Genomic DNA, 13,816 nt, shown 5'->3' on the forward strand with positions numbered 1-13,816 from the left:
TAATTTAATTGAAATCGACACGTTCATGTGAAACATGTTGATGAAACTGTTGGAAATTTTTCACCCAGCTATAGTACACAACAGGGGCTGAAGGAAAAAGGGAAAACCTTGCTGTTCCCATTGCAGTCAATGAATTTAATAATTCTGCTCTGAAGTGTTACGATAACATAAGTGAAAACAATTGGTTTGTAAGACTGGTTTTTAACTTAACAGTTTCTCTTTAAAATAATTTTTATTACACCCGTTGATTTTCTTGGTATGTAATACTAAATGTTCCAAGCCCAACCCTTTTGCTTTTCAAGTGTCTTTTATAAACCATGTCACATTTATATACTGTCACATCACTAAATTAAGTAAAGAGACTAACCTAAACAAATGCCAAAATCATTAGCACTTAATTAACCTTACGAACTGCTCTCCAAATTGACTTCAGTTTAATTTGCGATATGGGCTTAGTTCACATGAAGTGTGCTAATATAAACAAATAAAATAAATGCAGCACAAAACTGAATTTGGGGAAAGGATGGGGGAATGTAAATATAAAGTCAGTATTACAGTATACCCAATAGCAAAACTTTGGTTGTTTTGGTTGTAACATAGGACAGGAAAAGGATGAATGGCAATTAGAAAATTATATTTTTATTGCTTTCTTTTTTTCTACCCCCAACAAGGATAGCCTGTCTGATGACAAAGTTTTTAATACCTTTGACTATTAGATTTTTAGAATATGCAACATTTGGAAATTCCTCTTAAATTGACATTAATGATTTCAGTGGGACTGCACGTGGGTGCAGGAATTCACAGTATGGAGTCATTTGTGGGATCAAACGAAGGCTATGTCTACGCTGCACTGGCATTGGCGCAGTGGGTATGTGTAGCTGCGCACCACAGTGAAAAGTAGGCTGCATCCACACTATGGTGTGTGGCGACATGTCAGTGAAAGGCTCTGGCAGAGGGGATGCAGTAGGAAAAGGCTTAAGCAGCTCCTTGCTGCCTAAATCTTTCATGGCGGCAAGGAAAGGGTCTGGCAGTGTGAAAAAGCTGAGCCTTTCCCCTTTGCCTTTCCTTGCCAGACCCTTTCCCCGCTGCCAGAGTCTTTGTTCCTGAGGAGGGGAAAGGCTCCTGCAGCAGGCATGCAGTGGAATGCTACATGGCTAAAAATAGCTGTGTAGACGGGTAAATAGAGATCATCTGGGATATGCACTCTCTCATATATAACGACACCCTCCAGGTGTCTCTCTAAAGTGTTGATTGGCAGTCCAGGGCATTCCTTTAAGAGGCTATATGTTCTGATGAAGTGGGTTTTAGCCCACGAAAGCTTATGCCCAAATAAATGTGTTAGTCTCTAAGGTGCCACAAGGACTCCTCGTTTTTTCTGATACAGACTAGCATGCCTACCTCTCTGAAACCATTTTTTTATTATGTAACTGTACCAGAAATATGTATTTTTCTACATATTAATACCATTTGTCAAATATATTAGCATATCATGTTAGTTGGAATATCACTAAAGTTAACATAAAACTCTTTTTACCTAAAATATGAATCAAAGTAGTTCTGAAACTGCAATTACGGTTGAAGAGACATGGTAGTGATAATGGATATTGTTTCTCTGCTCCCAAAAGATACAAACAAGCTTTTTTCTGCTATGTTTAAAAATTCTTTGTGTCTTTTGTTGTAAGGTATTAAAGTATATCTAGCATATAGATATATTTAATATGTAGTATCAAGGAGATCTCTTGAGGTTCCAGGAGATTTTACAGATACATCATGCTAGAGAAAGTAATATCAGAAAGAAAGGATATGGTCCCAGATAGACAGTAATCAATCAGAATATGTTCGTAGAAGGATGTGAGCAGAAGGAATCATTGATCAGTGATAAATTTGTTTGGATTATTCCATTACTTCTGAAAAAAGGTCTTAGTTGGAATTCTCCTTGGTCTATCTTCATTCTAAAATTGCTCATTTTTTATATATATTAAAATTTTTTTTTTCCTTTTCCCCAGATGTTTGCATTCAGTATAATGACTTGGAAGCCCTGGTTGAGGTTGTATATTTAAAAAGCACAGGAAATAATAAATTAAAGCTGGAATGTTTGAAAGCACAGGAAATAGCATTGCCCAATAACTATGCTAATAAGGAGAATGTATACATATTGGCTCTACTTGTTCACATATTTCTCTCCCCCCTTCCCTCACTGCACTCTTTCTTTCTAAGGTCAGCGCTCAGTGAGAGGAATTTGTTTTGAATTTACTCCAAAGCTACTGTGAACTGGATTTGTGTGCTAACTTCAAATGGTTTTTAAGTTTGCTGATAACTTTGCCCTTCCCTGATGAGATTTTCTTTTATTAGTTAATGCTGACTTTGCTGCATTTGCACTGTGTTTGCCCTCACTGTTTATAAGTAGCATAGTTACAACCACCATAAATACAGAGAACATGGAGGAGGAAGTAGAGTAAACAGTTTATTTTCATGTGCTTGGGATTACCACATAACTCAGAAATGGCAGTGGAAAGTGGAGTTTAATGGTCATCCTTAAAAAAAAAAAAAAAAAAAAAGAAAAGAAAAGAAAAGAAAAAAAAAAGTAAAATTGTGTACTCAGACTTCCTCAGTTTTTATGCTTGTATTAATGTTGCTTCGGTTTAGAATAATGATTAAATAATGTCTTATGATTCAGATTTTATTAATAGGATAAAAAGAAAAGGAATACTTGTGGCACCTTAGAGACTAACAAATTTATTTGAGCATAAGCTTTCGTGAGCTACAGCTCACTTCATCGGATGCATTTGTTGGAAAATACAGAGGGGAGATTGATATACACACACAGAGAACATGAAACAATGGGTTTTATCATACACACTGTAAGGAGAGTGATCACTTAAGATAAGCCATCACCAGCAGCAGGGGGGAGAAAGGAGGAAAACCTTTCATGGTGACAAGCAAGGTAGACTATTTCCAGTAGTTAATAAGAATATCTGAGGAACAGTGGGAGGTGGGGTGGGGGGGAGAAATAACATGGGGAAATAGTTTTACTTTGTGTAATGACTCATCCATTCCCAGTCTCTATTCAAGCCTAAGTTAATTGTATCCAGTTTGCAAATTAATTCCAATTGAGCAGTCTCTCGTTGGAGTCTGTTTTTGAAGTTTTTTTGTTGAAGGATAGCCACCCTCAGGTCTGTAATCGAGTGACCGGAGAGATTGAAGTGTTCTCCAAATGGTTTTTGAATGTTTTAATTCTTGACGTCTGATTTGTGCCCATTTATTCTTTTACGTAGAGACTGTCCTATCTCGGGGCCTCTCCTTTTGCCCCTCCACCCCCACGAACATGATACAGTTCTGTGGTGACCTAGAATCCTATTTTCAACGTCTCCGATTCAAGGAATATTTCCAACACACCTCTGACCAACATATTAACCCACAGAGACCTTCCTACCAAAACTACAAAAAGAAGGATTCTGGGTGGACTCCTCCTGAAGGTCGAAACAGCAGACTGGACTTCTACATAGAGTGCTTCCGCCGACGTGCACAAGCTGAAATTGTGAAAAAGCAGCATCACTTGCCCCATAACCTCAGCCGTGCAGAACACAATGCCATCCACAGCCTCAGAAACAACTCTGACATCATAATCAAAAAGGCTGACAAAGGAGGTGCTGTCGTCATCATGAATAGGTTGGAGTATGAACCTACTATGAACCTGCTATGAGGCTACTAGGCAGCTCTCCAACACCACTTTCTACAAGCCATTACCCTCTGATCCCACTGAGAGTTACCAAAAGAAACTACAGCATTTGCTCAAGAAACTCCCTGAAAAAGCACAAGAACAAATCTGCACAGACACACCCCTAGAACCCCGACCTGGGGTATTCTATTTGCTACCCAAGATCCATAAACCTGGAAATCCTGGATCCCCCATCATCTCAGGCATTGGCACCCTGACAGCAGGATTGTCTGGCTATGTAGACTCCCTCCTCAGGCCCTACGTTACCAGCACTCCCAGCTATCTTCGAGACACCACTGACTTCCTGAGGAAACTACAACCCATTGGTGATCTTCCTAAAAACACCATCCTAGCCACTATGGATGTAGAAGCCCTCTACACCAACATTCCACACAAAGATGGACTACAAGCCGTATCCCCGACAATGTCACGGCTAACCGGGTGGCTGAACTTTGTGACTTTGTCCTCACCCATAACTATTTCACATTTGGGGACAATGTATACCTTCAAATCAGCGGCACTGTGATGGGTATCCGCATGGTCCCACAGTATGCCAACATTTTTATGGCTGACTTAGAACAACGCTTCCTCAGCTCTCGTCTCCTAATGCTCCTACTCTACTTGCACTACGTTGATGACATCTTCATCATCTGGACCCATGGAAAGGAAGCCCTTGAGGAATTCCACCATGATTTCAACAATTTCCATCCCACCATCAACCTCAGCCTGGACCAGTCCACACAAGAGACCCACTTCCTGGATACTACAGTGCTAATAAGGGATGGTCACATAAACACCACCCTATATCAGAAACCTACTGACCGCTATTCCTACCTACATGCCTCTAGCTTTCATCCAGATCATACCACACGATCCACTGTCTACAGCCAAGCTCTACGATATAACCTCATTTGCTCCAACCCCTCAGACAGAGACAAACACCTACAAGATCTCTATCAAGCTTTTCTTACAACTACAATACCCACCTGCTGAAGTGAAGAAACAGATTGACAGAGCCAGAAGAGTACCCAGAAGTCACCTACTAGAGGACAGGCCCAACAAAGAAAATAACAGAACGCCACTAGCCATCACCTTCAGCCCCCAGCTAAAACCTCTCCAACGCATCATCAAGGATCTACAACCTATCCTTAAGGACGACCCACGTGAGTCGAAGGACGACTCACAGATCTTGGGAGACAGGCCAGTCCTTGCTTACAGACAGCCCCCCAATCTGAAGCAAATACTCACCAGCAACCACACACCACACAACAGAACCACTAACCCAGGAACCTATCCTTGCAACAAAGCCTGTTGCCAACTCTGTCCACATATCTATTCAGGGGACACCATCATAGGGCCTAATCACATCAGCCACACTATCAGAGGCTCGTTCACCTGCGCATCTACCAATGTGATATATGCCGTCATGTGCCAGCAATGCCCCTCTGCCATGTACATTGGTCAAACTGGACAGTCTCTAGGTAAAAGAATAAATGGACACAAATCAGACGTCAAGAATTATAACATTAAAAAACCAATCAGAGAACACTTCAATCTCTCCGGTCACTCGATTACAGACCTGAGGGTGGCTATCCTTCAACAAAAAAACTTCAAAAACAGACTCCAACGAGAGACTGCTGAATTGGAATTAATTTGCAAACTGGATACAATTAACTTAGGCTTGAATAGAGACTGGGAATGGATGAGTCATTACACAAAGTAAAACTATTCCCCATGTTATTTCTCTCCCCCACCCCACCCCTCACTGTTCCTCAGATATTCTTGTTAACTGCTGGAAATAGCCTACCTTGCTTGTCACCATGAAAGGTTTTCCTCCTTTCCCCCCCCTGCTGCTGGTGATGGCTTATCTTAAGTGATCACTCTCCTTACAGTGTGTATGATAAAACCCATTGTTTCATGTTCTCTGTGTGTGTATATCAATCTCCTCTCTGTGTTTTCCACTAAATGCGTCCGATGAAGTGAGCTGTAGCTCACGAAAGCTTATGCTCAAATAAATTTGTTAGTCTCTAAGGTGCCACAAGTACTCCTTTTCTTTTTGCGAATACAGACTAACACGGCTGCTACTCTGAAATCTGTCATTAATAGGATAGGGATTGAAATATATGTATGTATTTCCCTTTCATTGCTGAGAGTACTTTGGCAAGAGTGATTGTAAATGAGCTAACCCGGACCCAGAAGCCATGGCACAACTCTCAGAAAAGCAAGATTGTCACCATGCAGAGAATGCTCAAAGGGCGAGATAGCAACCGCCTTATGCACTCTGGTGAGCAGTTAGACACTTGAGTGACTCCACTGGAGTCAGTAGGACTACTCTTGTGAGTTACTACTCACCAGTGTGTGTAAAGGAGTCACAAATCGCTGATGTGCAGGAAGTAGCACAGAGGCTATTTATTGAGAAGTTGCACTAACCCTGTAAGCTAAATCCTTCTTGCATGGAATAGAGAATCTGGGCTGGCCCTGTCTGCCTCAGTGGAAGGGATCAGGAAATCAGGGGCCATGTAGTAATTTCAGCTATTGCTCTCCCAGTCCCCACCACTGTCTCTGGAGTCTGTATCATTTGGAGTGCGGCAGGGTTAGACAAGCAGATGTTTGATTGAGGAGGGCCCTCAGTGTAGGTTGTCTTCATGTCTTGTGAGTGCCTGCATGTTCCTTCCCTCCCTCCAAGAGGGTAGAAGTGGGGAAGCACACATTCAGTAAAATACTTTAGTACATCCCCCCTAAGAATTAGCCAGAATAGAACAACGGTTACTTTTGATTATTGTCATGATGGCAAGAAGCTTGTGCTTGAGTGTGTCAGGTGGAGAGGAAAAGGTATATGTGGAATGGGAGGGGGTGGAGAGGGGTGGGGGTATCCTGGGTTGTATTCCTGATTGTGCCACTCTCGTGCTGTGTAAATTTTGGGGAAGTCACCAAACATTGTGCCTCAGTTTATCTAGGGATGTTATCACATTTGTAGGGCCAAATTCAGGTTGCTTTCTCCTCATTTTTATTTACTTAAATTGATATTTAAAATGCACAGTATAGTTGTACAATACCATAAAAGTTTATTCAGCCCATCTTGAGAAATAAATAAGATTCTATTAGCAAATATGTTGAAAGAAATAAACCTAAATGTCTCCAGATCTCAGCCTCCCTTATCTCAAAAGACCAAGAGAAAAGGATGAGCTTTGCAGCATGCCTGGAAGGTTATCAAAATGGGCTACATTGACCTAACGCCATGACTTGCTAGTTGGATCTGTGGCTGTTGCAGGAGAATGCCAGGTCAGTTTGTCTGCTATTCTGTGTTACAGAAAGTGAGATGCTGTGTAAATAAGCTACTAAACATGTAAGAATAAAATGAAGTGGAGGGAGTTAGACCTGCAAGATGTTGTGAGCACTCCTGTTACATGCTGACCTCTCTCAAAGCCCACTGATGTATAGCCCCAAGTCACCAAAGCAATGCTTAGCTTTAGGGACATAATTTAATCCCTAGTCAGCGAAGACATAACCACATGCATAATTTCAAGCACATGTGTAGCCCCACTAATTTCAATGGAATTTAAACATGTTTGTAAGTTGTTTACTTGATCAAGGCCTAACTGTGGCTGCCTGCAGTGGAAGCAGATGGCGTGTAGCACATTGCACAGTCAAGCCCTAAATGAGCAATGCAGGTCTAGAAATGAGTTCCCCCACCTTTCACTGTAAAATCAGACCCTAATGTGCATTCTCAGGTGTCTCTTTATGGCATAGATGTTTCAAACATAAAATGGGAGTAATAAAAGTTTCATTATTTTCCAAGTGAAGATAACACCTTCTCTAGAGTCTTTTTTTAATTTTGAAATGAGAATTTCTTTACTGTTAGATTTAAAATGTTAAAAAGAATCCACAAAAATTGTTTACATTTTTTGTCAAAATTTCAGTTTTCTGTAGTTCCAACCATCTTCAATGGTAAATTATCTTCACCTTTAGTAGTGTTTTGCACATGAATCTCATGGCTTCTGAAGGCGACAAACAGTATTAGAGTATAAAAATGCTGCTTTCAGTTTTGTGGCATCTCAGAAGTGCTCACTTTAGTGTGCAGTGAGTCTCAAACATTTTCCATTCTTGGCCCCAAAATCCTGCCACAGAATCCTGTTGTGCCCCCAGATCTCACTATCTGCTTGAGGGGAGTTTCCAGATTGGGTTTATATTGGATCATACATGGAGGAGGGAGATACGTGCTGGATGGATTAGTTGCTGGGTAGAGAGGCTGCTGAATGTGTACTGGTTGGTTCTAGTGAATTAGCTGACATCTTCAAAAATACAAATTTAATAAATGCTTTTTCACTTTCAAAGCACCTGTAATATTTTACAGTGGAGAAATTTTGATCTCCAGATATTCACAAACGTAATTAATTTTTTATACCTTTGATATCCTCCCCCAGACAGCCTTATCATGAAAAATGTGTTTCTAGGGTTTAAGATAACTCTGGGAAAACAAAGAAATTATGGTTCAGCAATGTTGTGTACTCTGTCTTGTTCTTCTGAATTTTATTAATATGGTGTTCAGGCTTTGGATGCATCTAGCCTCACATGTGTACATATGTATATTATATAAAACTTGTCTTTGGTCTTTTTCAGTGGTGGATTTAGGGAGGAAAGGTAGCACAGCATGATGTTAATATCTATAAAATCTTAAGGGGGAATTCACACCTTTACAGTTATGAAGAAAACATATCAAAGTTGTATTATGTGCAAACTGATACTATTCTGAGTCCACTGCAGAATCTCTCCCTCTCCCCACCCTCCATTTATGCCAATTGAATGCCACTCTGAAGATTGTCTCTGGAGGGCAATTTAAGGGTGGAAAGAATTGTCAAACGTCCTCGGCCCTGACCTGACTCCACTCCCATTGAAGTCAATGGAAACATTCCCTTTGATGTCAGTGGGAGCAGAGATAGGCCAACACTGAGTGCTTTTGAAAGTCCCACCCTAAATGTGTACATTATGGGCCAGGGGATGGGCAGATTAGCCTATCATTACAAATCCCTGGAAGCCTGAGAACAGTAAATCCATGGGATTTGCAGAGGGACAGTATCTGTGTCTCTGATTAGAGAGGAAGGGTGGTCCAGAGGTTAGTGCACTAGCCTGGAACTTGGGAGACCTGGATTCCAGTCCCTGTTTTGTCACAGACTTCCTGTGTGATCTTGGCCAAGTCTATGCCTCAGTAAAATCAGGATAATAGTACTCACCTGCCTCACAGGAGTGTTGTGAGGATAAATACTTTAAAAATTGTGAGGCGCTCTTATCCTATGGAAATGGGGGCCATATATAAGTACAGAAGATAGGTAGCACAGCATCATACTTGGAAAAAAGCAGACAGAACTGAGGACTCCATGCAAGTCACCCTGTTCACAGAACCAGCACCTGCAGCATCTAGTGACTGGCAAGAAATAAGGAAAAGATTCTTTGAAATGTTTAACTAAAGAAACATTATTAAAGGTAAAGATTTTTTATATGCATTTTTTTAAAAAAACTTTCACAAATCTTTGGCTGCACTAGTTTATTTTCTCCTTTTTTTCTGTTGTCTTCCTGCTTTCCTCTCCTCTTTAATGTTGGTATTGATGGAGAGAAACATTGCAGGAATAGAGCAGCACCATGGGAAGAATTCAAGTGTGAGAGGCTAGATTTGAAGGGCAAATGTGTGTGTAAATGAATAGTGAAGAGCATGGGCTCCTAACAGAAGAAACACATCAGAAATTGATAATTGCTTACAGCAGTGGTTCCCAAACTTGTTCCGCCGCTTGTGCAGGGAAAGCCTCTGGTGGGCCGGGCCAGTTTGTTTACCTGCTGCGTCTGCAGATTGGGCTGATTGTGGCTCCCAGTGGCTGCGGTTTGCTACTCCAGGCCAATGGGAGCTGCTGGAAGCGGCGGCGAGTACATCCCTCGGCCAGCGCCACTTCCAGCAGCTCCCATTGGCCTGGAGCAGCGAACCGTGGCCACTGGGAGCTGCGATCAGCCGAACCTGCGGACGCGGCATGTAAACAAACCGGCCCGGCCCGCCAGGGCCTTTCCCTGCACAAGCGGCAGAACAAGTTTGGGAACCACTGGCTTACAGTGTCCTGATTGAAAGTTAATCAGATGTTCTGAGGTCTGGGTTTTCCCATTTCATACTCTACGGAACCATTTTTTAATAGAACAATTCATTCAGTCAGATATATTGTTCAGTATATATGTTCTTGTATTTTATTTAAGCTCTTCCTTTCTATTTCCAGGATGTATATGTGGTGTTGTAAATTGTATTGTTATTGTATATGGTAATGCCACTGTTTGCTAGAGTGGTCTCTGGAGGTATTGTTGGGTTGCTGATCCATAGTTAAGCAGATGGGGAATTTAAATTTAAGTAAGTGTTCTCATTTTTAAGATTTTATATACCCCCTCTCCAAAAAAAACAACAGCCATGCAAACTCATGCACAGGATATCCAGCATGTCAGCTAAATGGACTGGGATCTTTCCAGCTAAATATCTGATCCAATTCCTGTTGACTTCAATAGAAAGACTCCCATTGACTTTAGTAAGCTGTGGTTCAGATCATAAGAGACCTACCCCTTCTCTAAAAAAATTTCCACAACTGTGGTCACCTGAGCTGGATTGCCTTTGGTGTAAAAGAGAGGGGGTTGCTACCAGGGTGTACTCTGTTAGGACCCTGCACCATCAGAATTTACTACCCTCCCACCCCCACCTCCGGCATAATGACTTGAATTTTACTTCCAGAATATGGTGTAAGGTCCATCTTTTCTCCCTGACCTTTGAGAAGATGGATGAAGCTGGGGGTTGTGGGAGAGGGACTCTGGTGGGGATTTATTTATTGAGAGTTTTAATTTTTTGTTGTATTTGCTCTGAATTTCTGAATTGTGTGTGGGGAATAGTTGAGAGAATCTGTTTGTTCTAAGAGTCTGTATGGGATTTTTTTTTTGTTTAAGAGATTGTTAAGAATGCCCAGAGCTTAGGATGGTTGCTCTTTTGTTGTAGAACATTTAAAAAGATAGATAAATTGTAGATTCACATAAGGACAGAAAAGCTCAACTTCTGCTAACTGGATGTATTGGCAATTTGCTGCAGCTAGTTTGCATAAAAAATGGAATAAAACCTGATAGCTCTCATTTTATTGTGAAGATGGAGATTTAAGCTCAGGTCAAGATGTGGCATCACAAGCATGAAGCAACAATGTTGTCACAATCCATGTTTTAGAACTCAAACATCTGCATTTTGCCTAAAAGCCATACTTTTGCAACCCTGGTATTTTGACAACAAAGTTCAGTATTGCCTTCAGGAGATGTGTGTGTGTGCACGCATATAGACAGCTTAAAAAAAGTCTTTGCAACCACAAAATAGGGAAGAATAAAAAAATAATTGAAAACTAGCCAATGGTACAATCCTCTGAATGTTGTTGAAGAAAATAAATAATGAAAACAGAAGTGGAACAGAAGTGTTCTGAATGTACCAAATATATTGAATATTTTAGAAACTAATTCAATATTTTTTTCATTATACACATCCTGTTATCTTTTTGCTACATCATAATTACATTCCCCCATTCCTCAAAAGAAGCCCTTTAATTCATTACTTTCAAATAAAGTAGAACATTTGTTGGAAAGTGATCACTGATTTTACCACTGAACTAGTTTTCAAAATAAAATTTTCCCTGAGCTCTCTCTATCAAGGGAATAGTCCAACTAGTGTCTCCCTGTTTAGATATACAATAGCCTGTTGTTAAATCTATAGTAAATCAACTTTAAACACATCAGACACTTTTGTATCCACTTTTTGAACCTAAATAGAGTAAAAATCCAATTTGTAATTGAAATAGTTTCTTGTTTAACAAAGTTTTATAATCAGTGATTAATATAATGTCTAAGGTGAAACTTTACACAGTCGTAGTTTTACCTGAATAGAGGCTGCAGGATTTGATTTTTAAAGCCATTTATTTTAATGGTTTTTTTTTCCGTTGAAAAGAATACATCAGGGAACTAGAATTGAAACAACATTAAAACAAATAAACAGAATAAACCATAATTTTGATAGACAGATATAATAGTTTCACTAGTATTGACAAATACGCCAGTTTTATAGAAGGATAAGATAGAGAGTGGAAATGTATACAGTATATGAGGAAGAGAAAAGGAAGAGAAACACTAAATAAATAAATCAGAACTAGCATTTGATGGGTCTTTATTTCTGGACTGATTGTGCTCCATCATTTGTTATATCCTTCCTTAATTAGTGTCAATGGGCCCTTTTTCCTTTCTGTGGCTTCAGCGTTTTTAGGCCACTTTGCATTAAGCATAGATATAGTATCCTGGTATATTTACCCTTTTGGCTGTTTAATCATTTTTTTTCTCAACTGTGTAGGACCATTACTCCCTAGATTAGCCTGTGTTCATTCCTGTCCTCGACGGTCCCATAATTAAGGGTATTCTAGCTGCCTGACATCCTGTGTATGGAGCCTGATTGGTTCTAAACCATGAATATCCAAAATATTTAAGATGTTTAATATTTAAATCATAAAGATCCAAATTCATGAGTATGCATTTACACATATGCTCATCTTTAAGCATTACGAATGAAGTTCTGATCATACTGAAGTCCATAGGAGTTTTATTATTAATGCTAAAGGGGCCAGCATATCAACCTAGAACTCTCCAGATAACAATTTAATCTCAGATCACGTAAACCTGCCCTATCAGTAAGCAGGCAGACATGGTTATGCAACTCCAGCTCTTTCGCACTGTGTAAAGGGGTTGGAGTGGAGCAAAGTAGAGGTCAGGCATTTGCCACTGGGCCTTGTTTTGCTAGGAACTGTACAATTATATAACAAAGAGATAGTCTCTACCTTGAAGACCCCCTGCCTTATTTGAACTAATTGGATATTACATGTTGTAGATCAGTGGTCTCCAACCTTTTTACAGCCAAGATCACTTTTTGAATTTAAGGGCAACCCAGGATCTACTGCGCCCCTTTCCTGAGGCTCTGCCCCTTCTCCAAAGCCCTACCCCACTCACTCCATCCCTCCCGCCCCCTTTCCGTTGCTCGCTCTCCACCACCCTCACTCACTTTCACCATGCTGGGGCAGGGGTTACAGGGTGCTGGCTCTGGAGGGGGTGTCAGGGTTGGGGCTTGGGGTGCAGGAGGGGGTTCAGAGTACAGAAGGGGATATGGGGTATTGGCTTCAGGAGGGGGCTCAGGGATGGGGTGCGGCCTCCTGCCAGGCAGTACTTACCTCCGGTGGCTCCCGGTCAGTGGGGGGTGCAGCGAGGCTAAGGCAGGCTCCCTACCTATCTACCCCAGTTCCACACCACTCCCAGGGGGCATGTGGTCCGCGTGCTGACCCTCTCTGCAGGCACTATCCCCGCAGCTCTCCCAGCTAACGGGAGCTGCGGGGGGTGCTTGCAGGCAGGAGCAGCGTGCGGAGGGAGACATCTTCCCCCAGGGTTGCGGGGCTGCCCTGGCCGCTTCCGGGAGTGGCATAGGGCAGGCAGGGAGCCTATCTTAGTGGCAGCCCTGCTGCGCCATCAGAGATTGCAATCAACTGGGAGATCCTCTAGGATCGACCAGTTGATTGCGATCGACCATTTGGTGATCGCTGTTGTAGTTACTGTTGCAAGGTGTTTATTTTTGGCATGTGTTTTGTATGTTATTTGTACTGCAGTAGTGCCTGGAGTTCCCAACTTGGATTGGAGCCCTATTGTGCTAGCCACTCTATGCCTTACAGTCTAAATAGACAAGACAAATAATGAAAGTGGAAACAGGCATAGAAAGATGAAGTGACTTGCCCAAGGTCTCATAGCTGGTGAGTGGCAGAGCCAGGAACAGAGCCATGGTCTCCTGACTGTCCACCACACCAATAATCTGAATATGCTGAAAATCCATAATACTTTCCCCATTTCCAGAGCAGAGGCTCATAGTTCATCCTGGCAAAGATTTGACTAGATATAAAGCTATGCCAGCCAGCAGCATCAAGAGAAACAACATGCAACATTGCTCCCTGCAGAAACATCCTGGCTCACATCTGAAGAGACCTGACTACCATTACTTGCAAGGTAGTACATGCTTTTGCT

At 41.4% G+C, this 13,816-nt stretch overlaps 1 protein-coding gene across 7 annotated transcripts in view; it reads left to right on the forward strand.

Annotated features, from left to right (window-relative positions):
- TPK1 (thiamin pyrophosphokinase 1) overlaps window positions 1–13,816 on the forward strand; it is a 516,426-nt gene that overhangs the window by 156,091 nt on the left and 346,519 nt on the right. The window contains exon 1 of one of the 7 annotated variants that reach the window (XM_038390020.2): window positions 6,979–7,000. The exons of the other annotated variants lie outside the window; for them this stretch is intronic. Within the exon in view, the coding sequence (XP_038245948.1) occupies window positions 6,994–7,000 (7 nt within the window). The 5' untranslated portion in view covers window positions 6,979–6,993. Of the gene's footprint in view, window positions 1–6,978; window positions 7,001–13,816 lie in introns of those variants that run through there. 7 annotated transcript variants of the gene reach the window in all.

Source organism: Dermochelys coriacea, chromosome 2 (assembly GCF_009764565.3).
Source record: "Dermochelys coriacea isolate rDerCor1 chromosome 2, rDerCor1.pri.v4, whole genome shotgun sequence".
NCBI classification, from domain to species: domain Eukaryota; kingdom Metazoa; phylum Chordata; order Testudines; family Dermochelyidae; genus Dermochelys; species Dermochelys coriacea.